The 24,916-nt window shown below is 39.8% G+C and overlaps 1 protein-coding gene across 1 annotated transcript in view; it reads right to left on the reverse strand.

Annotated features, from left to right (window-relative positions):
- Positions 1-24,576, reverse strand: part of slc12a1 (solute carrier family 12 member 1) — a gene marked incomplete at its 5' end in the record, with an annotated part of 42,025 nt that extends 17,449 nt beyond the window's left edge. Inside the window, 11 exon segments of the mRNA XM_055915534.1 lie at positions 270-371; positions 562-685; positions 1,007-1,114; positions 1,270-1,433; positions 1,520-1,604; positions 2,532-2,656; positions 2,877-2,988; positions 15,239-15,349; positions 15,605-15,744; positions 17,751-17,846; positions 24,501-24,576. Coding sequence (XP_055771509.1) covers positions 270-371; positions 562-685; positions 1,007-1,114; positions 1,270-1,433; positions 1,520-1,604; positions 2,532-2,656; positions 2,877-2,988; positions 15,239-15,349; positions 15,605-15,744; positions 17,751-17,846; positions 24,501-24,576 — 1,243 coding nt within the window.
- Between the last annotated feature and the right edge of the window lie 340 nt (positions 24,577-24,916).

The following is a 24,916-nucleotide window of genomic DNA, read 5'->3' on the forward strand; positions in this document are numbered from 1 at the left end:
AGATAGAGAGACAGAGAGTTAGAGAGAGAGAGAGAGTTAGAGAGAGAGAGAGAGAGAGTTAGAGAGAGAGACAGAGAGTTAGAGAGAGACAGAGAGAGAGAGAGATAGAGAGAGAGTTAGAGAGAGAGAGAGAGATAGAGAGTTAGAGAGATAGAGAGAGAGAGAGACAGAGAGTTAGAGAGAGAGACAGAGAGAGAGAGAGTTAGAGAGAGAGAGACAGAGAGTTAGAGAGAGAGAGAGCTAGAGAGAGAGTTAGAGAGAGAGAGTACCTGGGGACTTAGCGTATGAAGCGTGGAAGCAGGAGAAGTTGATGAGGGCGTATGATGCCAGGAAGAAGTTGGAGATGATGGGAGCGATGACGTTCAGATCGGCTACACGCACACACACACACACACACGCACGCACGCACGCACGCACGCACGCACACACACACACACACACACACACACACACACACAGCGACACACAACAGAGATTCACTTGAGTTGTTTGTGACATTACCAATATTAAACTAATTGGCGACTGTGGTTTATCTTAAATGTGTGTAGTGACCTCACTCACCGATGATTATGAAGGCGACAGCGATGATGAAGGTCAGAACGTAGCCTCTGATTGGCTCGTTGTTCTTGCCGTGTCCCTTGGCGAAGAACTTCAGTGCAGTGTAGATGTTGTCTTTACACAGAGCCTGAGAGGAGGTATGAGGAGGAAGAAGAGGAAGAGGGGGGGGCGAGAAGGTAAGGAGGAGCAAGAAGAGAAGGGTGGATGAAGAGGTGGGGGAGGAGGAAGAGAGAGAGGTAGAGGAGGGAGGAGTGGGAGTTAGCTGATTGTAACATAGTTTGATAATTGTTGTCATCTGGCTAGAAGGAACATGAAAAAGAGAACCGCTGGTCACAAGGTGGGGCTCTGTTTCACTCATCATAGACCTTGTAGTAGTACCTGGAACCCTCAGGGCTGATGAATGAGGATCAAGTGAGCAGACAGGTGATAGACAGTAGTAGTGACTGACCTGGAAGACTTTGGGTGCGCTGACGAGGGAGGCGAGGGCGGAGGAGAGGGTGGCAGAGAAGGTTCCTGCTGTGATGAGAGGACCGAACCCTGACACCATGGTCATCACCTGGGGAGGAGGAGACACAGGGCCTGTTTAGTTTCACTGTGTGTGTGTGTGTGTGTGGTTATTTTGTTGTGTGTAGTAGTGAGTTCCATTTTTGTGTTGTTGTACTGAATGTGTAACTGTGTTGTTTGATTGTTGTTACATTGTTGTTGTTGTACCTGGAAGTTGTTCATGGAGCCAAACTTGCAGCTGTTGACATCACAGGAGGAGAAGTTCCATCCCTGCTCACAGGCAGCAGTGTTGGTACCGTTACAGAACATGTTCATCCCTGTGGTAATGGTGTCGTTGATGTTTCCTGTTGCATCACGCACCACCGTGGCAGCTGATCAATTATAAAACAGAACAGACACAACATTTAGGGAGGGTTTCGTGTGTGCGTGTGCGTGCGCGCGTGCGTGCAGTCCTTACAGACACAGAGGGCGACTCCCAGGTATGTGACTCCGGTGATGAGGATGGCCAGCAGGGTTCCTTTAGGGAGAGCATCCTGGGGATCCTGCAGGAGAACCAGAGATATAGGCACCATCGTTAACAACAGCAGAAGTGATAGCTGGAGGAAACAGTGGTTTGGGTCTATGGGATCATTATCCTCTGTTGTTTAAAGTGAAGGTGCCTGTTCACAGACACAATAAAGAGTATTTCTCTCGCTCTCTTTCGCCATCCACCTCTCTCTCTGTCTCTCTCTCTGTCTCTCTCTCTCTCTCTCTCTCTCTCTCTGTCTCTCTCTGTCTCTCTCTCTCTCTGTCTCTCTCTCTCTCTCTCTCTCTCTCTCTCTCTCTGTCTCTCTCTCTCTCTCTCTCTCTGTCTCTCTCTCTCTCTCTCTCTCTCTCTCTCTCTCTCTCTCTCTCTCTCTCTCTCTCTCTCTCTCTCTCTCTCTCTCTCTCTCTCTCTCTCTCTCTCTTTCTCAATTCAATTCAAGGGGCTTAACATATGTTAACATTGCCAAAGCAAGTGAGGTAGATAATATACAAAAGTGAAATAAACAATAAAAATTAACAGTAAACATTACACATACAGAAGTTTGTATTGGGTTGTATTTACCACGCTACCAAGCTTCTAATTTACCAAATTACCAATGACTTCACACAGGAAGAAGTTGTGCTACAGTAAAGCTACCCTAAAGAAAAATATACAGTAGTTTATAAAGCTACCCTAAAGAGAAATATACAGTAGTTTATAAAGCTACCCTAAAGAGAAATATACAGTAGTTTATAAAGCTACCCTAAAGAGAAATATACAGTAGTTTATAAAACTACTTTGTGAAAATGATCATATTTAAATCTGAAATGTCATAATATAATGTTAAGAAACATGACTACAAGAACACATCTCTCTGGAGTCGGATGAACTGAGTGAACTGAGATCTGTGTGGTCAGGCAGTAGTGGGTCGGTTGTGAAATAGTCCTTTTTTTGCCCTTCATACCTTCAGGTCTCCAGAGATGTTAGCTCCGGCCAGGATACCCGTGGCAGCAGGGAAGAAGATGGCAAACACAGAGAAGAACGTCTCACCTCGGAAGTCCGGCGGTAAGTTCTCCATAAATATTTTGGCTGTGGGGGAGAAAGAGAAGAGAATAGATGTGGATGAGAAGGGTGTCTCTGTGTCAAACTGGTGATTCTGTCTCTGTGTGTCATTTGACAGAGTATAGAAAAAGACATGTTCTCCTCCTGACCATGTGACCTGAGCAGGACAAACTCAGGGCTCTACTCATGAAGGTTATGTATTTGATGAATTCCTCTATCTATGTGAAGGAAACCTCTGTTGCCTCACCATCATAGTTAAAGAATCCTTTGGACTTCTTGTCGGTGGAGGCTGGGATGCCGGTTCCTACGAAGACGTTGGCGATGGCTACCAGGAGGATGATCAGCAGACCGACCTGGGCCTGAAGAGACATCAACAGGTTAATCTGGGTTACAAAGCTTTCATATGAAACTAGAGGACAGTTACAAGGTCACACCATTCCTCTCCAACAGCTGAAGAGGAGAAACCGACTGTGATACGGAACTGAACACATAGTGATCTCAGTTACGGTCAATATCAGACATGGAATTGAAAGATGTCAAGTTGATATCAGTTGATGAATTTTCTGATGGAAACATGGGGATTTGAACCATACTGAATGTGGATCTGTCTCTAGCTGTACAGTGAAGTGCAGTGTAACGTAGTGAGACTAGCATAATGTAGTGTAGTGTATGTGTTGTGTATTATATCATGCAGTGTAGTATAATGTAGCATTGAGTAGTGTATTATAATGTAGTGTATTATAATGTAGCGTAGTGTAGCGTAGTATATGTATTGTATTGTAGTATAATGTATTGTAGTATAATGTAGTATAATGTAGTGTAGTATATTATAATGTAGTGTAGTATATTATAATGTAGTGTAGCATAGTGTAGTGTAATGTTGCATAGTGTAGTATAATGTAGAATAGTGTAGTATAATGTAGTATAATGTAGTGTAGTGGAGTATAATGTAGTGTAGTACAATGTAATGTAGCGTAGATTAGAGTAGCGTAGTGTAGTATAATGTAGTATAATGTAGCGTAGTGTTGTATAGTGTAGTATAATGTAGTATAATGTAGCGTAGTGTAGTATAATATTGTATAGTGTAGTATAATGTAGAATAGTGTAGTATAATGTAGTGTAGCGTAGTATAGTGTAGCATAGTATAATGTAGTACAATGTAGTGTAGTATAATGTGGTATAATGTTGTGTAGCGTAGTGTAGTATAATAGAGTGTAGCAATGTAGTATAATGTTGTGTAGCATAGTGTAGTATAATGTAGTGTGGTGTATGTGTTGTGTATTATATCATGCAGTGTAGTATAATGTAGCATTGAGTAGTGTATTATAATGTAGCGTATTATAATGTAGCTTAGTGTAGCGTAGTATAATGTATTGTAGTATAATGTACTGTAGTATAATGCAGTGTAGCATAGTAAAATGTAGTGTAGTATATTATAATGTAGTGTAGCATAGTGTAGCGTAGTGTAGTATAATGTTGTATAGTGTAGTATAATGTAGAATAGTGTAGTATAATGTAGTATAATGTAGTGTGGTGGAGTATAATGTAGTGTAGTACAATGTAATGTAGCATAGATTAGAGTAGCATAGTGTAGTATAATGTAGTATAATATAGTGTAGTATAATGTAGTATAATGTAGAGTAGTGTAGTATAATATTGTATAGTGTAGTATAATGTAGAATAGTGTAGTATAATGTAGTGTAGCGTAGTATAGTGTAGCATAGTATAATGTAGTACAATGTAGTGTAGTATAATGTGGTATAATGTTGTGTAATGTAGTGTAGTATAATGGAGTGTAGCAATGTAGTATAATGTTGTGTAGGATAGTGTAGTATAATGTAGTGTAGTACAATGTAATGTAGAGTAGAGGAGCATAGTGTAGTATAATATAGCGTAGTGTAGTATAATGTAATGTAGCGTAGTGTAGTATAATGTAATGTAGCGTAGTGTAGTATAATGTAATGTAGCGTAGTGTAGTATAATGTAATGTAGCGTAGTGTAGTATAATGTAGTATAATGTAATGTAGCGTAGTGTAGTATAATGTAGTATAATGTAATGTAGCGTAGTGTAGTATAATGTAGTATAATGTAGTGTAGCGTAGTGTAGTATAATGTAGTATAATGTAATGTAGTGTAGTATAATGTAGTATAATGTAATGTAGCGTAGTGTAGTATAATGTAGTATAATGTAATGTAGCGTAGTATAATGTAATGTAGCGTAGTATAATGTAATGTAGCGTAGTGTAGTATAATGTAATGTAGCGTAGTGTAGTATAATGTAGTATAATGTAATGTAGCGTAGTGTAGTATAATGTAGTATAATGTAATGTAGCGTAGTGTAGTATAATGTAGTATAATGTAATGTAGCGTAGTGTAGTATAATGTAGTATAATGTAATGTAGCGTAGTGTAGTATAATGTAGTATAATGTAATGTAGCGTAGTGTAGTATAATGTAATGTAGCGTAGTGTAGTATAATGTAATGTAGCGTAGTGTAGTATAATGTAATGTAGCGTAGTATAATGTAATGTAGCGTTGTGTAGTATAATGTAGCGTAGTGTAGTATAATGTAATGTAGCGTAGTGTAGTATAATGTAATGTGGCGTAGAGTAGCATAGTGTAGTATAATGTGTAGTATAATGTAGTATAATGTAGCGTAGTGTAGTATAATGTAGCGTAGTGTAGTATAATGTAATGTAGCGTAGTGTAGTATAATGTAATGTAGCGTAGAGTAGAGTAGCATAGTGTAGTATAATGTGTAGTATAATGTAGTATAATGTAGCGTAGTGTAGTATAATTGTCACGTTCCTGACCGGTTTTCTGTTATTTTGTATGTGTTTGACGGTCAGGGCGTGAGTTTGGGTGGGTAGTCTATGTTATGTGTTTCTATGTTCTTAACAGGGTGACCTGATATGGCTCTCAATTAGAGGCAGGTGGTTTTCATTTCCTCTGATTGAGAGTCATATTAAGGTAGGTGTTTTCACACTGTTTGTTTGTGGGTGGTTGTCTCCTGTGTCAGTGTCTGTATGTTACGCCACAAGGGACTGTTTTCGGTTTGTTTGTTTTTTCGGTTTATGTAGTCTGTTCCTGTTTCATGCTTTCTTCGTTATATGTAGTTCTTATGTTCAGGTGCGTCTACTTCGTTTATTGTTTTGTAGTTTGTTAAAGTGTTGTCGTGTTTTTCCGTTTTGTAAATATATATTATGTCGAATTCAGGAAAGCCGTTACAATAATGTAATGTAGCGTAGCGTAGTGTAGTATAATGTAATGTAGCGTAGTGTAGTATAATGTAGCGTAGAGTAGTATAATGTAATGTAGCGTAGTGTAGTATAATGTAGCGTAGCGTAGTGTAGTATAATGTAATGTAGCGTAGTGTAGTTTCATGTAATGTAGCGTAGTGTAGTATAATGTAATGTAGCGTAGTGTAGTATAATGTAATGTAGCATAGTGTAGTATAATGTAGCGTAGCGTAGTGTAGTATAATGTAATGTAGCGTAGTGTAGTATAATGTAATGTAGCGTAGTGTAGTATAATGTAATGTAGCGTAGTGTAGTATAATGTAATGTAGCGTAGTGTAGTATAATGTAATGTAGCGTAGTGTAGTATAATGTAGCGTAGCGTAGAGTAGTATAATGTAATGTAGCGTAGAGTAGTATAATGTAATGTAGCGTAGTGTAGTTTCATGTAATGTGGCGTAGAGTAGTATAATGTAATGTGAGTAGTATAATGTAATGTAGAGTATTATAATGTAATGTAGCATAGAGTAGTATAATGTAATGTAGCGTAGTGTAGCATAATCTAGTATAATGTAGAGTAGTATAATGTAATGTAGCGTAGAGTAGTATAATGTAATGTAGCGTAGTGTAGCATAATCTAGTATAATGTAGAGTAGTATAATGTAATGTAGCGTAGAGTAGTATAATGTAATGTAGCGTAGTGTAGCATAATCTAGTATAATGTAGAGTAGTATAATGTAATATAGCGTAGAGTAGTATAATGTAATGTAGCGTAGAGTAGTATAATGTAATGTAGCGTAGAGTAGTATAATGTAATGTAGAGTAGAGTAGTATAATGTAATGTAGCGTAGAGTAGTATAATGTAATGTAGAGTAGAGTAGTATAATGTAATGTAGCGTAGAGTAGTATAATGTAATGTAGCGTAGAGTAGTATAATGTAATGTAGAGTAGAGTAGTATAATGTAATGTAGAGTAGTGTAATGTAATGTAGCGTAGAGTAGTATAATGTAATGTAGCGTAGAGTAATGTAATGTAATGTAGCGTAGAGTAATGTAATGTAATGTAGCGTAGAGTAGTATAATGTAATGTAGCGTAGAGTAATGTAATGTAGCGTAGAGTAATGTAATGTAATGTAGCGTAGAGTAGTATAATGTAATGTAGCGTAGAGTAATGTAATGTAATGTAGCGTAGAGTAATGTAATGTAATGTAGCGTAGAGTAGAGTAGTATAATGTAATGTAGAGTAGTGTAATGTAATGTAGCGTAGAGTAGTATAATGTAATGTAGCGTAGAGTAGTATAATGTAATGTAGCGTAGAGTAGTGTAATGTAGCGTAGAGTAGAGTAGTATAATGTAGCGTAGAGTAGAGTAGTATAATGTAATGTAGCGTAGAGTAGTATAATGTAATGTAGCGTAGAGTAGTGTAATGTAATGTAGCGTAGAGTAATGTAATGTAATGTAGCGTAGAGTAGAGTAGTATAATGTAATTAAGAGTAGTGTAATGTAATGTAGCGTAGAGTAGTATAATGTAATGTAGCGTAGAGTAGTGTAATGTAGCGTAGAGTAGAGTAGTATAATGTAATGTAGCGTAGAGTAGTATAATGTAATGTAATGTAGAGTAGTGTAATGTAATGTAGAGTAATGTAATGTAATGTAGCGTAGAGTAATGTAATGTAATGTAGCGTAGAGTAGAGTAGTATAATGTAATGTAGAGTAGTGTAATGTAATGTAGAGTAGAGTAGTATAATGTAATGTAGCATAGAGTAGTATAATGTAATGTAGCGTAGAGTAGTGTAATGTAGCGTAGAGTAGAGTAGTATAATGTAATGTAGAGTAGAGTAGTATAATGTAATGTAGCGTAGAGTAGTATAATGTAATGTAGCGTAGAGTAGTATAATGTAATGTAGAGTAGAGTAGTATAATGTAATGTAGCGTAGAGTAGTATAATGTAATGTAGCGTAGAGTAGTATAATGTAATGTAGAGTAGAGTAGTATAATGTAATGTAGAGTAATGTAATGTAATGTAGCGTAGAGTAGTATAATGTAATGTAGCGTAGAGTAGTATAATGTAATGTAGAGTAGAGTAATGTAATGTAATGTAGCGTAGAGTAGAGTAGTATAATGTAGCGTAGAGTAGTATAATGTAATGTAGCGTAGAGTAGAGTAGTATAATGTAATGTAGCGTAGAGTAGTATAATGTAATGTAGTGTAGAGTAGTATAATGTAATGTAACGTAGAGTAGTATAATGTAATGAAGCGTAGAGTAGTGTAATGTAGCGTAGAGTAGTATAATGTAATGTAGCATAGAGTAGTATACTATAATGTAGCGTAGAGTAATGTAATGTAGCGTAGAGTAGTATAATGTAATGTAGCGTAGAGTAGTATAATGTAATGTAGAGTAGAGTAATGTAATGTAATGTAGCGTAGAGTAGAGTAGTATAATGTAGCGTAGAGTAGTATAATGTAATGTAGCGTAGAGTAGAGTAGTATAATGTAATGTAGCGTAGAGTAGTATAATGTAATGTAGCGTAGAGTAGTATAATGTAATGTAGCGTAGAGTAGTATAATGTAATGTAGCGTAGAGTAGTATACTATAATGTAGCGTAGAGTAATGTAATGTAGCGTAGAGTAATGTAATGTAATGTAGCGTAGAGTAGTATAATGTAATGTAGCGTATAGTAATGTAATGTAGCGTAGAGTAATGTAATGTAATGTAGCGTAGAGTAGTATAATGTAATGTAGCGTAGAGTAATGTAATGTAATGTAGCGTAGAGTAATGTAATGTAATGTAGCGTAGAGTAGAGTAGTATAATGTAATGTAGAGTAGTGTAATGTAATGTAGCGTAGAGTAGTATAATGTAATGTAGCGTAGAGTAGTATAATGTAATGTAGCGTAGAGTAGTGTAATGTAGCTTAGAGTAGAGTAGTATAATGTAATGTAGCGTAGAGTAGTGTAATGTAATGTAGCGTAGAGTAATGTAATGTGATGTAGCGTAGATTAGAGTAGTATAATGTAATTAAGAGTAGTGTAATGTAATGTAGAGTAGTATAATGTAATGTAGCGTAGAGTAGTGTAATGTAGCGTAGAGTAGAGTAGTATAATGTAATGTAGCGTAGAGTAGTATAATGTAATGTAGAGTAGTGTAATGTAATGTAGCGTAGTATAATGTAATGTAGCGTAGAGTAGTATAATGTAATATAGCGTAGAGTAGTGTAATGTAGCGTAGAGTAGAGTAGTATAATGTAATGTAGCGTAGAGTAGTATAATGTAATGTAGCGTAGAGTAGTGTAATGTAATGTAGCGTAGAGTAATGTAATGTAATGTAGCGTAGAGTAGAGTAGTATAATGTAATTATGAGTAGTGTAATGTAATGTAGCGTAGAGTAGTATAATGTAATGTAGCGTAGAGTAGTGTAATGTAGCGTAGAGTAGAGTAGTATAATGTAATGTAGCGTAGAGTAGTATAATGTAATGTAATGTAGAGTAGTGTAATGTAATGTAGCGTAGAGTAATGTAATGTAATGTAGCGTAGAGTAATGTAATGTAATGTAGCGTAGAGTAGAGTAGTATAATGTAATGTAGAGTAGTGTAATGTAATGTAGAGTAGAGTAGTATAATGTAATGTAGCGTAGAGTAGTGTAATGTAGCGTAGAGTAGTATAATGTAATGTAGCATAGAGTAGTATAATGTAATGTAGCGTAGAGTAGTATAATGTAATGTAGCGTAGAGTAGTATAATGTAATGTAGCGTAGAGTAGTATAATGTAATGTAGCGTAGAGTAGTATACTATAATGTAGCGTAGAGTAATGTAATGTAGCGTAGAGTAGTATAATGTAATGTAGCGTAGAGTAGTATAATGTAATGTAGAGTAGAGTAATGTAATGTAATGTAGCGTAGAGTAGAGTAGTATAATGTAGCGTAGAGTAGTATAATGTAATGTAGCGTAGAGTAGAGTAGTATAATGTAATGTAGCGTAGAGTAGTATAATGTAATGTAGCGTAGAGTAGTATAATGTAATGTAGCGTAGAGTAGTATAATGTAATGTAGCGTAGAGTAGTATACTATAATGTAGCGTAGAGTAATGTAATGTAGCGTAGAGTAATGTAATGTAATGTAGCGTAGAGTAATGTAATGTAATGTAGCGTAGAGTAGTATAATGTAATGTAGCGTAGAGTAATGTAATGTAGCGTAGAGTAATATAATGTAATGTAGCGTAGAGTAGTATAATGTAATGTAGCGTAGAGTAATGTAATGTAATGTAGTGTAGAGTAATGCAATGTAATGTAGCGTAGAGTAGAGTAGTATAATGTAATGTAGAGTAGTGTAATGTAATGTAGCGTAGAGTAGTATAATGTAATGTAGCGTAGAGTAGTATAATGTAATGTAGCGTAGAGTAGTGTAATGTAGCTTAGAGTAGAGTAGTATAATGTAATGTAGCGTAGAGTAGTGTAATGTAATGTAGCGTAGAGTAATGTAATGTGATGTAGCGTAGAGTAGAGTAGTATAATGTAATTAAGAGTAGTGTAATGTAATGTAGCGTAGAGTAGTATAATGTAATGTAGCGTAGAGTAGTGTAATGTAGCGTAGAGTAGAGTAGTATAATGTAATGTAGCGTAGAGTAGTATAATGTAATGTAATGTAGAGTAGTGTAATGTAATGTAGCGTAGTATAATGTAATGTAGCGTAGAGTAGTATAATGTAATATAGCGTAGAGTAGTGTAATGTAGCGTAGAGTAGAGTAGTATAATGTAATGTAGCGTAGAGTAGTATAATGTAATGTAGCGTAGAGTAGTGTAATGTAATGTAGCGTAGAGTAATGTAATGTAATGTAGCGTAGAGTAGAGTAGTATAATGTAATTAAGAGTAGTGTAATGTAATGTAGCGTAGAGTAGTATAATGTAATGTAGCGTAGAGTAGTGTAATGTAGCGTAGAGTAGAGTAGTATAATGTAATGTAGCGTAGAGTAGTATAATGTAATGTAGAGTAGTGTAATGTAATGTAGCGTAGAGTAATGTAATGTAATGTAGCGTAGAGTAATGTAATGTAATGTAGCGTAGAGTAGAGTAGTATAATGTAATGTAGAGTAGTGTAATGTAATGTAGAGTAGTATAATGTAATGTAGCGTAGAGTAGTGTAATGTAGCGTAGAGTAGAGTATTATAATGTAATGTAGCGTAGAGTAGTATAATGTAATGTAGCGTAGAGTAGTATAATGTAATGTAGCGTAGAGTAGTATAATGTAATGTAGCGTAGAGTAGTATAATGTAATGTAGCGTAGAGTAGTATAATGTAATGTAGAGTAGAGTAGTATAATGTAATGTAGCGTAGAGTAGTATAATGTAATGTAGCGTAGAGTAGTATAATGTAATGTAGAGTAGAGTAGTATAATGTAATGTAGAGTAGTGTAATGTAATGTAATGTAGCGTAGAGTAGTATAATGTAATGTAGCGTAGAGTAGTATAATGTAATGTAGCGTAGAGTAGTATAATGTAATGTAGAGTAGAGTAATGTAATGTAATGTAGCGTAGAGTAGAGTAGTATAATGTAGCGTAGAGTAGTATAATGTAATGTAGCGTAGAGTAGAGTAGTATAATGTAATGTAGCGTAGAGTAGTATAATGTAATGTAGCGTAGAGTAGTATAATGTAATGTAGCGTAGAGTAGTATAATGTAATGTAGCGTAGAGTAGTATAATGTAGCGTAGAGTAGTATAATGTAATGTAGCATAGAGTAGTATAATGTAATGTAGCGTAGAGTAGTATAATGTAATGTAGCGTAGAGTAGTATAATGTAATGTAGCGTAGAGTAGTATAATGTAATGTAGCGTAGAGTAGTATAATGTAATGTAGCGTAGAGTAGTATACTATAATGTAGCGTAGAGTAATGTAATGTAGCGTAGAGTAGTATAATGTAATGTAGCGTAGAGTAGTATAATGTAATGTAGAGTAGAGTAATGTAATGTAATGTAGCGTAGAGTAGAGTAGTATAATGTAGCGTAGAGTAGTATAATGTAATGTAGCGTAGAGTAGAGTAGTATAATGTAATGTAGCGTAGAGTAGTATAATGTAATGTAGCGTAGAGTAGTATAATGTAATGTAGCGTAGAGTAGTATAATGTAATGTAGCGTAGAGTAGTATAATGTAGCGTAGAGTAGTATAATGTAATGTAGCATAGAGTAGTATAATGTAATGTAGCGTAGAGTAGTATAATGTAATGTAGCGTAGAGTAGTATAATGTAATGTAGCGTAGAGTAGTATAATGTAATGTAGCGTAGAGTAGTATAATGTAATGTAGCGTAGAGTAGTATAATGTAATGTAGCGTAGAGTAGTATACTATAATGTAGCGTAGAGTAATGTAATGTAGCGTAGAGTAGTATACTGTAATGTATCGTAGATTAGTATACTATAATGTAGCGTAGAGTAATGTAGCTTAGAGTAGTATAATGTAATGTAGCGTAGAGTAGTGTAATTTAGCGTAGAGTAGTATAATGTAATGTAGCGTAGAGTAGTATAATGTAATGTAGCGTAGAGTAGTGTAATGTAATGTAGCGTAGAGTAATGTAATGTAATGTAGCGTAGAGTAGAGTAGTATAATGTAATTAAGAGTAGTGTAATGTAATGTAGCGTAGAGTAGTATAATGTAATGTAGCGTAGAGTAGTGTAATGTAGCGTAGAGTAGAGTAGTATAATGTAATGTAGCGTAGAGTAGTATAATGTAATGTAGCGTAGAGTAGTATAATGTAATGTAGCGTAGAGTAGTATACTATAATGTAGCGTAGAGTAATGTAATGTAGCGTAGAGTAGTATAATGTAATGTAGCGTAGAGTAGTATAATGTAATGTAGCGTAGAGTAGTATAATTTAATGTAGCGTAGAGTAGTATAATGTAATGTAGCGTAGAGTAGTATAATGTAATGTAGCGTAGAGTAGTATACTATAATGTAGCGTAGAGTAATGTAATGTAGCGTAGAGTAGTATAATGTAATGTAGCGTAGAGTAGTATAATGTAATGTAGAGTAGAGTAATGTAATGTAGCGTAGAGTAGAGTAGTATAATGTAGCGTAGAGTAGTATAATGTAATGTAGCGTAGAGTAGAGTAGTATAATGTAATGTAGCGTAGAGTAGTATAATGTAATGTAGCGTAGAGTAGTATAATGTAATGTAGCGTAGAGTAGTATAATGTAATGTAGCGTAGAGTAGTATAATGTAGCGTAGAGTAGTATAATGTAATGTAGCATAGAGTAGTATAATGTAATGTAGCGTAGAGTAGTATAATGTAATGTAGCGTAGAGTAGTATAATGTAATGTAGCGTAGAGTAGTATAATGTAATGTAGCGTAGAGTAGTATAATGTAATGCAGCGTAGAGTAGTATAATGTAATGTAGCGTAGAGTAGTATACTATAATGTAGCGTAGAGTAATGTACTGTAGCGTAGAGTAGTATACTGTAATGTATCGTAGAGTAGTATACTATAATGTAGCGTAGAGTAATGTAGCTTAGAGTAGTATAATGTAATGTAGCGTAGAGTAGTGTAATTTAGCGTAGAGTAGTATAATGTAATGTAGCGTAGAGTAGTATAATGTAATGTAGCGTAGAGTAGTGTAATGTAATGTAGCGTAGAGTAATGTAATGTAATGTAGCGTAGAGTAGAGTAGTATAATGTAATTAAGAGTAGTGTAATGTAATGTAGCGTAGAGTAGTATAATGTAATGTAGCGTAGAGTAGTGTAATGTAGCGTAGAGTAGAGTAGTATAATGTAATGTAGCGTAGAGTAGTATAATGTAATGTAATGTAGAGTAGTGTAATGTAATGTAGCGTAGAGTAATGTAATGTAATGTAGCGTAGAGTAATGTAATGTAATGTAGCGTAGAGTAGAGTAGTATAATGTAATGTAGAGTAGTGTAATGTAATGTAGAGTAGAGTAGTATAATGTAATGTAGCGTAGAGTAGTATAATGTAATGTAGCGTAGAGTAGTATAATGTAATGTAGAGTAGAGTAGTATAATGTAATGTAGCGTAGAGTAGTATAATGTAATGTAGCGTAGAGTAGTATAATGTAATGTAGAGTAGAGTAGTATAATGTAATGTAGAGTAGTGTAATGTAATGTAGAGTAGTATAATGTAATGTAGCGTAGAGTAGTATAATGTAATGTAGCGTAGAGTAGTATAATGTAATGTAGAGTAGAGTAATGTAATGTAATGTAGCGTAGAGTAGAGTAGTATAATGTAATGTAGCGTAGAGTAGTATAATGTAATGTAGCGTAGAGTAGAGTAGTATAATGTAATGTAGCGTAGAGTAGTATAATGTAATGTAGCGTAGAGTAGTATAATGTAATGTAGCGTAGAGTAGTATAATGTAATGTAGCGTAGAGTAGTATAATGTAGCGTAGAGTAGTATAATGTAATGTAGCATAGAGTAGTATAATGTAATGTAGCGTAGAGTAGTATAATGTAATGTAGCGTAGAGTAGTATAATGTAATGTAGCGTAGAGTAGTATAATGTAATGTAGCGTAGAGTAGTATAATGTAATGTAGCGTAGAGTAGTATACTATAATGTAGCATAGAGAAATGTAATGTAGCGTAGAGTAGTATAATGTAATGTAGCGTAGAGTAGTATAATGTAATGTAGAGTAGAGTAATGTAATGTAATGTAGCGTAGAGTAGTATAATGTAGCGTAGAGTAGTATAATGTAATGTAGCATAGAGTAGTATAATGTAATGTAGCGTAGAGTAGAGTAGTTTAATGTAATGTAGCGTAGAGTAGTATAATGTAATGTAGCGTAGAGTAGTATAATGTAATGTAGCGTAGAGTAGTATAATGTAATGTAGCGTAGAGTAGTATAATGTAGCGTAGAGTAGTATAATGTAATGTAGCATAGAGTAGTATAATGTAATGTAGCGTAGAGTAGTATAATGTAATGTAGCGTAGAGTAGTATAATGTAATGTAGCGTAGAGTAGTATAATGTAATGTAGCGTAGAGTAGTATAATGTAATGTAGCGTAGAGTAGTATACTATAATGTAGCGTAGAGTAATGTAATGTAGCGTAGAGTAGTATACTGTAATGTATCGTAGAGTAGTATACTATAATGTAGCGTAGAGTAATGTAGCTTAGAGTAGTATAATGTAATGTAGCGTAGAGTAGTGTAATTTAGCGTAGAGTAGTATAATGTAATTTAGCGTAGTATACTGTAGTATAATCTAATGTAGCGTAGAGTAGTGTAATGTAATGTAGCGTAGTGTAGCATAATCTAGTATAATGTAGCGTAGTATTGTATAATGTAGTGTAATATAATGTAGAGTAGTGTTGTTTATTGTAGTGTAGTGTAGTATAATGTAATGTAGCGTAGTGTTGCTTAGCGTAGTGTAGTATCTCACCTTGGCCTCCCACTCCATCCCGGCCACTGAGATCCCCAGCAGCAGTACCACCGAGATACAGCCGATGATCCTAATGTCATTCAGCTCATCTATCATGATGGCATCGTTTTCCTGTAGAGGAGAGGGAAGGAGGGGGAGACAGAGGTGGAGAGAGAGATGCACAGGGAGAGGTAGAGAGGGACCACAGTCAGTGATCTGACACACACACACACACACACACACACACACACACACACACACACACACACACACACACACACACACACACCCCACACACACACACACACACACACACACACACACACACACACACACACACACACACACACACACACACACACACACACACACACAGATGTTACGTACCTTGAGTAGGTCCACCACAGTCTCTGCGAAGCCCACCACGTACATCGCCACGGCAACAGCGTTAGCGAAGGCGAAGATGAGACCGATGGAACCGCCAAACTCTGGTCCCAGACTACGTGATATCAGGTAGTACGCCCCTCCTGGAAACCAATTAAGTCAATCAGCAAATCAGTCAGTCAGTCATTCAGTCAATCAATCAATCAATCAGTCATTCTTCATTCCTATACTTGTACATACAGTGGACAGAGCAGGTAGAGAGCGGGGATAATAACATTCCTATACTTGTACATACAGTGGACACAGAGCAGGTAGAGAGCGGGGATAATAACATTCCTATACTTGTACATACAGTGGACACAGAGCAGGTAGGGAGCGGGGATAATAACATTCCTATACTTGTACATACAGTGGACAGAGAGCAGGTAGGGAGCGGGGATAATAACATTCCTATACTTGTACATACAGTGGACAGAGAGCAGGTAGAGAGCGGGGATAATAACATTCCTATACTTGTACATACAGTGGACAGAGAGCAGGTAGGGAGCGGGGATAATAACATTCCTATACTTGTACATACAGTGGACACAGAGCAGGTAGGGAGCGGGGATAATAACATTCCTATACTTGTACATACAGTGGACACAGAGCAGGTAGGGAGCGGGGATAATAACATTCCTATACTTGTACATACAGTGGACAGAGAGCAGGTAGGGAGCGGGGATAATAACATTCCTATACTTGTACATACAGTGGACACAGAGCAGGTAGAGAGCGGGGATAATAACATTCCTATACTTGTACATACAGTGGACAGAGAGCAGGTAGAGAGCGGGGATAATAACATTCCTATACTTGTACATACAGTGGACACAGAGCAGGTAGGGAGCGGGGATAATAACATTCCTATACTTGTACATACAGTGGACACAGAGCAGGTAGAGAGCGGGGATAATAACATTCCTATACTTGTACATACAGTGGACACAGAGCAGGTAGGGAGCGGGGATAATAACATTCCTATACTTGTACATACAGTGGACAGAGAGCAGGTAGAGAGCGGGGATAATAACATTCCTATACTTGTACATACAGTGGACACAGAGCAGGTAGAGAGCGGGGATAATAACATTCCTATACTTGTACATACAGTGGACAGAGAGCAGGTAGAGAGCGGGGATAATAACATTCCTATACTTGTACATACAGTGGACACAGAGCAGGTAGGGAGCGGGGATAATAACATTCCTATACTTGTACATACAGTGGACACAGAGCAGGTAGGGAGCGGGGATAATAACATTCCTATACTTGTACATACAGTGGACACACAGAGCAGGTAGGGAGCGGGGATAATAACATTCCTATACTTGTACATACAGTGGACACAGAGCAGGTAGGGAGCGGGGATAATAATATTCCTATACTTGTACATACAGTGGACAGAGAGCAGGTAGAGAGCGGGGATAATAACATTCCTATACTTGTACATACAGTGGACAGAGAGCAGGTAGGGAGCGGGGATAATAACATTCCTATACTTGTACATACAGTGGACAGAGAGCAGGTAGGGAGCGGGGATAATAACATTCCTATACTTGTACATACAGTGGACACAGAGCAGGTAGAGAGCGGGGATAATAACATTCCTATACTTGTACATACAGTGGACAGAGAGCAGGTAGAGAGCGGGGATAATAACATTCCTATACTTGTACATACAGTGGACAGAGAGCAGGTAGAGAGCGGGGATAATAACATTCCTATACTTGTACATACAGTGGACAGAGAGCAGGTAGGGAGCGGGGATAATAACATTCCTATACTTGTACATACAGTGGACAGTCATTGAGAACAACCTTACAGCTCTCCTTGTTCTTTCCAACATTGTCTGATGTTTATAATGTGTTGATTGCCTGTATAAAGCCTCACTACTGTTATTTCACTGCTGCTCTTTAATTATTTGTTATTTTTCTATTTTTCTTCTTTCTTTCTTTTTTACTTATCTGTTTTTTTTACTTAGCACTTATTTTTCTCAAAACTGCATTGTTGGTTAAGGACTTGGAAGTAAGCATTTTACTGTAAGGTCTACACCTGTTGTATTCGCTGCATGTGACAAATAACATTTCATTTGATTTGGTTGACTCACCTCCTCGTACCACTCCATTGGTGCAGATAGCAGACATGGAGAGACCTGTGACGGTGGTCACCACACAGCTCAGAGCAATGACCACAATGCCCAGACCTAAAACACAAAATACCAGTTCATCCAACTCACCCCTGCTCAGGCTATTTACAGTCTGTCTACATGTGATAGCATACAATGTTTTTGCAAAGTTTGAATTCCACACTGAAATGTCTTTTGTTTCTTCTTAAAGATGGTCCTCCAGCAATTTTGGAACTTTTATGTTGAAAGTGATATAAATACAGTAAAGTACTTAAAATAAAGGATAAAAAATATGTTTTGAGCAAAATCTTTTTTTTTTTAAACACAACTGCAAACTTCAACGAGATGTCATCGCCCTTCTCTCTTGCTTGAGGAACAATAGAGAAGCAGTAGAGAACAGAAGAGGAAAGGCCAACCCCCACTTGTGCCATGTCACAAGGATACCTGGACCACCTATTGAGATGTGCCTTTTGTTAAGTAAATCAGGTGATAAATTAGCTAAATCAGAAACTGGAGCAGGACTTTAAGAACCCAAGTACAAAGGAGTGTAGAGTGTTCTGTTTTCGTCACACTGTGCAGATTCTGAAATAATCTACCACCTCCTCTTTCTAACACCTGACCACACCTTCTGTCCCCTCCAGTCACATCTAACACCTTGAGAAACACAGTGAAGCCTTCTGTCCCCTCCAGTCACCTCTAACACCTTGAGAAACACAGTGAAGCCTTCTGTCCCCTCCAGTCACCTCTAACACCTTGAGAAACACAGTGAAGCCTTCTGTCCCCTCCAGTCACCTCTAACACCTTGAGAAACACAGTGAAGCCTTCTGTCCCCTCCAGTCACCTCTAACACCTTGAGAAACACAGTGAAGCCTTCTGTCCCCTCCAGTCACCTCTAACACCTTGAGAAACACAGTGAAGCCTTCTGTCCCCTCCAGTCACCTCTGTCCCCTCCAGTCACCCTCGGGGCGAGTGGTCGCGTTTGCATTCGCTCTGCATTCGCTCTGCAGGTAGTATAACTTTTATAACTTTTCATTACATTTCATTATAGTACAACGATTTAATTTGTCCAACCTTAGCAATTTCTTCTTAACTAGCTACATAGCCGTCTGTGTATCAAAGATAACTGCGTAATTATCGTATTTCGTCGTCTCGTTGTCCACTGCTATCTGCCCAGCAGCTAGCAAACGTCCACCGTCTACCGAATAGTAGTATAACTTTTCATTACATTTCATTATAGTACAACGGTCTGATTTTCATTTTCATTACAGTACAACGGTTCGATTTGTTTGATCTTAGCTAGCTACATAGCCGTCTTTTATCAAACATAATTGCGTCGTTATTGAGGTTCGCTAGCGAGCTATTTTCGTTCGAAATTAACGCAACGTAGCCAACACTGCTAGCTAGCCAGCTTGCCACCGAAGAGCATTGTAGAAACGATTACAATACAACGGAACGACTTGTTTTGTGTAGTGTTAGCTAGCTACATAGTTTTCTTTGCTAGCTTTGTATCTAAGATAATTGTGTAACTTTGAGTAATTATCGGTTAGCTAGCCAGCTAGTTTCGCCTGCCGCGCTGCCGTCCTCCTACCTAGCCAACACTGCTAGCTAACACTGCTAGCTAGCCAACTTCTACCGAATAGCAGCACTGTAGAAGCTTACATTACAACGGAACGACTTGATTAGCGTAGTGTTAGCTAGTTGTCTTTGCTGTCCTTGAATCCATGATAATTGTGTAGTTTAGAGAAACTTAGAGAAACTGTCGAGGTCACCTAGCCAGCTTCACTTTCAACAACGCAGCTACTGCTAGCCAGGCTACTTCACCAGCCAGCAGTACTATATCATTTTAGTCAATAAGATTTTTAATTTTATTGATTTTTTGCTACGTAAGCTTAACTTTCTGAACATTCGAGACGTGTAGCCCACTTGTCATTCTAATCTCCTTTGCTTTAGCGTAGCCTCTTCTGTAGCCTGTCAAATATGTGTCTGTCTATCCCTGTTCTCTCCTCTCTGCACAGACCATACAAACGCCTCACACCGCGTGGCCGCGCCCACCCTAACCTGGTGGTCCCAGCCCGCACGACCCACGTGGAGTTCCAGGTCTCCGGTAGCCTCTGGAACTGCCGATCCGCGGCCAACAAGGCAGAGCTCATCTCAGCCTATGCGTCCCTCCAGTCCCTCGACTTCTTGGCACTGACGGAAACATGGCTCACCACAGATAACACTGCTACTCCTACTGCTCTCTCTTCGTCTGCCCACGTGTTCTCGCACACCCCGAGAGCTTCTGGTCAGCGGGGTGGTGGCACCGGGATCCTCATCTCTCCCAAGTGGTCATTCTCTCTTTCTCCCCTTACCCATCTGTCTATCGCCTCCTTTGAATTCCATGCTGTCACAGTTACCAGCCCTTTCAAGCTTAACATCCTTATCATTTATCGCCCTCCAGGTTCCCTTGGAGAGTTCATCAATGAGCTTGATGCCTTGATAAGCTCCTTTCCTGAGGACGGCTCACCTCTCACAGTTCTGGGTGACTTTAACCTCCCCATGTCTACCTTTGACTCATTCCTCTCCGCCTCCTTCTTTCCACTCCTCTCCTCTTTTGACCTCACCCTCTCACCTTCCCCCCCTACTCACAAGGCAGGCAATACGCTTGACCTCATCTTTACTAGATGCTGTTCTTCCACTAACCTCATTGCAACTCCCCTCCAAGTCTCCGACCACTACCTTGTATCCTTTTCCCTCTCGCTCTCATCCAACACTTCCCACACTGCCCCTACTCGGATGGTATCGCGCCGTCCCAACCTTCGCTCTCTCTCCCCCGCTACTCTCTCCTCTTCCATCCTATCATCTCTTCCCTCTGCCCAAACCTTCTCCAACCTATCTCCTGATTCTGCCTCCTCAACCCTCCTCTCCTCCCTTTCTGCATCCTTTGACTCTCTATGTCCCCTATCCTCCAGGCCGGCTCGGTCCTCCCCTCCCGCTCCGTGGCTCGACGACTCATTGCGAGCTCACAGAACAGGGCTCCGGGCAGCCGAGCGGAAATGGAGGAAAACTCGCCTCCCTGCGGACCTGGCATCCTTTCACTCCCTCCTCTCTACATTTTCCTCTTCTGTCTCTGCTGCTAAAGCCACTTTCTACCACTCTAAATTCCAAGCATCTGCCTCTAACCCTAGGAAGCTCTTTGCCACCTTCTCCTCCCTCCTGAATCCTCCTCCCCCTCCCCCCCCCTCCTCCCTCTCTGCAGACGACTTCGTCAACCATTTTGAAAAGAAGGTCGACGACATCCGATCCTCGTTTGCTAAGTCAAACGACACCGCTGGTTCTGCTCACACTGCCCTACCCTGTGCTTTGACCTCTTTCTCTCCTCTCTCTCCAGATGAAATCTCGCGTCTTGTGACGGCCGGCCGCCCAACAACCTGCCCGCTTGACCCTATCCCCTCCTCTCTTCTCCAGACCATTTCCGGAGACCTTCTCCCTTACCTCACCTCGCTCATCAACTCATCCCTGACCGCTGGCTACGTCCCTTCCGTCTTCAAGAGAGCGAGAGTTGCACCCCTTCTGAAAAAACCTACACTCGATCCCTCCGATGTCAACAACTACAGACCAGTATCCCTTCTTTCTTTTCTCTCCAAAACTCTTGAACGTGCCGTCCTTGGCCAGCTCTCCTGCTATCTCTCTCAGAATGACCTTCTTGATCCAAATCAGTCAGGTTTCAAGACTAGTCACTCAACTGAGACTGCTCTTCTCTGTATCACGGAGGCGCTCCGCACTGCTAAAGCTAACTCTCTTTCCTCTGCTCTCATCCTTCTAGACCTATCGGCTGCCTTCGATACTGTGAACCATCAGATCCTCCTCTCCACCCTCTCCGAGTTGGGCATCTCCGGCGCGGCCCACGCTTGGATTGCGTCCTACCTGACAGGTCGCTCCTACCAGGTGGCGTGGCGAGAATCTGTCTCCTCACCACGCGCTCTCACCACTGGTGTCCCCCAGGGCTCTGTTCTAGGCCCTCTCCTATTCTCGCTATACACCAAGTCACTTGGCTCTGTCATAACCTCACACGGTCTCTCCTATCATTGCTATGCAGACGACACACAACTAATCTTCTCCTTTCCCCCTTCTGATGACCAGGTGGCGAATCGCATCTCTGCATGTCTGGCAGACATATCAGTGTGGATGACGGATCACCACCTCAAGCTGAACCTCGGCAAGACGGAGCTGCTCTTCCTCCCGGGGAAGGACTGCCCGTTCCATGATCTCGCCATCACGGTTGACAACTCCATTGTGTCCTCCTCCCAGAGCGCTAAGAACCTTGGCGTGATCCTGGACAACACCCTGTCGTTCTCAACTAACATCAAGGCGGTGGCCCGTTCCTGTAGGTTCATGCTCTACAACATCCGCAGAGTACGACCCTGCCTCACACAGGAAGCGGCGCAGGTCCTAATCCAGGCACTTGTCATCTCCCGTCTGGATTACTGCAACTCGCTGTTGGCTGGGCTCCCTGCCTGTGCCATCAAACCCCTACAACTCATCCAGAACGCCGCAGCCCGTCTGGTGTTCAACCTTCCCAAGTTCTCTCACGTCACCCCGCTCCTCCGCTCTCTCCACTGGCTTCCAGTTGAAGCTCGCATCCGCTACAAGACCATGGTGCTTGCCTACGGAGCTGTGAGGGGAACGGCACCTCAGTACCTTCAGGCTCTGATCAGGCCCTACACCCAAACAAGGGCACTGCGTTCATCCACCTCTGGCCTGCTCGCCTCCCTACCACTGAGGAAGTACAGTTCCCGCTCAGCCCAGTCAAAACTGTTCGCTGCTCTGGCACCCCAATGGTGGAACAAACTCCCTCACGACGCCAGGACAGCGGAGTCAATCACCACCTTCCGGAGACACCTGAAACCCCACCTCTTCAAGGAATACCTAGGATAGGATAAAGCAATCCTTCTGCCCCCCCCCCCCCTTAAAAGATTTAGATGCACTATTGTAAAGTGGCTGTTCCACTGGATGTCATTAGGTGAATGCACCAATTTGTAAGTCGCTCTGGATAAGAGCGTCTGCTAAATGACTTAAATGTAAATGTAAATGTAAATGTAACACCTTGAGAAACACAGTGAAGCCTTCTGTCCCCTCCAGTCACCTCTAACACCTTGAGAAACACAGTGAAGCCTTCTGTCCCCTCCAGTCACCTCTAACACCTTGAGAAACACAGTGAAGCCTTCTGTCCCCTCCAGTCACCTCTAACACCTTGAGAAACACAGTGAAGCCTTCTGTCCCCTCCAGTCACCTCTAACACCTTGAGAAACACAGTGAAGCCTTCTGTCCCCTCCAGTCACCTCTAACACCTTGAGAAACACAGTGAAGCCTTCTGTCCCCTCCAGTCACCTCTAACACCTTGAGAAACACAGTGAAGCCTTCTGTCCCCTCCAGTCACCTCTAACACCTTGAGAAACACAGTGAAGCCTTCTGTGCGTCTGAAATGGTCCATTCTCAGGACTAATGGTGCTGTAGGCCTGCAGGCTGTTTGTCCAGGCAGGCTGTTTACTCTGATATCTGTCATGGTCTCTATCTGCACTGCAGCCAGCTCTCTGAAACACATTAGTTATGCTCCATAAAGAGGTCCTCACCCCTGATAAACACACACATGCACACAAACACACACACATACACACACACACACACACACACACACACACACACACACACACACACACACACACACACACACACACACACGCACACGCACACGCACACGCACACACACATACACACACATACACACACCTGGTACATTCAAGCTACTTCCTTTGCTTTGACCTCAGAGTGAAGGACACTGGGAGCTGACTGGTTGTCTGGCCCTCTTTTTGTGTTGTACATATTTTTGCATGTCTACACTCTCAGAAACAAAGAGAGCAGCAAAGAATGTCCCTGTAGGTGAGTGGTATTCAAACTTTTTCAGTGGGGACCCAATTTTTTCCACCAGAATTTCTGGGGACCCCATTTTCCCCCCAATAATTTCATGCAACCCCAACCGAAATCTAAAGACACAACCTTAAAATGTTCATTGCATATTAATTTCTTATCAACATTAAAAGAAACCAATAAATACATTTTCTCAATAAAATTGTAGCTTTCAAATTATCTTTCTCAAAACGTTTGTATATTGTATACAGTGATACAGTAATAATAGTAATCATTGTTTAAAATATTATTTCTTTCAACATTTTGACGACCCCACTGCAGTTACCCCATTGCGACCCCAACTTTGAATAGCACTTCTTTAGGGGAGTATTGGGGAACCCTCTGAATTATTCTCCCATTTAATATAGGTAGAACTCTTTCTGGTTCCCAACACCAACCTTTATCTATTTGGAATCCAGATGATTATTTTGTAACCTGGTTCTATCTGGAAACCTAAAGGGTTCTATCTGGAAACCTAAAGGGTTCTATCTGGGAACCTAAAGGGTTCTATCTGGAAACCTAAAGGGTTCTATCTGGAAACCTAAAGGGTTCTATCTGGGAACCTAAAGGCTTCTATCTGGAAACCTAAAGGCTTCTATCTGGAAACCTAAAGGGTTCTATCTGGAAACCTAAGGGCTTCTATCTGGAAACCTAAAGGGTTCTATCTGACCTGAAAAGGAGCCTGTTTTCACGGGGTTGTCCTACAGGAACCAATGTGCTACATAACACTCTTTTTTTCTGATAGTGTATGGGGTGTAATTATTTATTTCTCTGTGTTGTACTTACCCCAGCCGGCCTGTCCAAACACCCAGGACAGACGGATGAACAGCATCACACCCCAGATGTTCAACATACATCTCACCTAGAGAAGAGGAAAGACAAGAGGAGAGAGAGGAGAGAAGGGGGAGAGACAGGAGGGGAGCGAGGGGAGGAGAGAGAGGAGGAGAGAGACAGGAGGAGACAGAGGAGGCGAGAGAGGACGAGAGAGAGGAGGAGAGAGATAGGAGGAGAGAGAGGAGGAAAGAGACAGGAGGAGAGAGACAGAGAGTAGGAGAGAGGCTAGGTTAGGTAGACTGGGGTTAGCCCTGAGTTGCACACAGGGCAGGGTTACAATCCAGTTACCACTAAATACAGTAACTATCTCAATCACTTTGACCTTGTCTCTTCGCTTCCAGTCAGATCGTAGTTAGGTTAGATAGAGA

The sequence above is a fragment of the Salvelinus fontinalis genome, unplaced genomic scaffold, assembly GCF_029448725.1.
Source record: "Salvelinus fontinalis isolate EN_2023a unplaced genomic scaffold, ASM2944872v1 scaffold_0971, whole genome shotgun sequence".
Classification (NCBI taxonomy): domain Eukaryota; kingdom Metazoa; phylum Chordata; class Actinopteri; order Salmoniformes; family Salmonidae; genus Salvelinus; species Salvelinus fontinalis.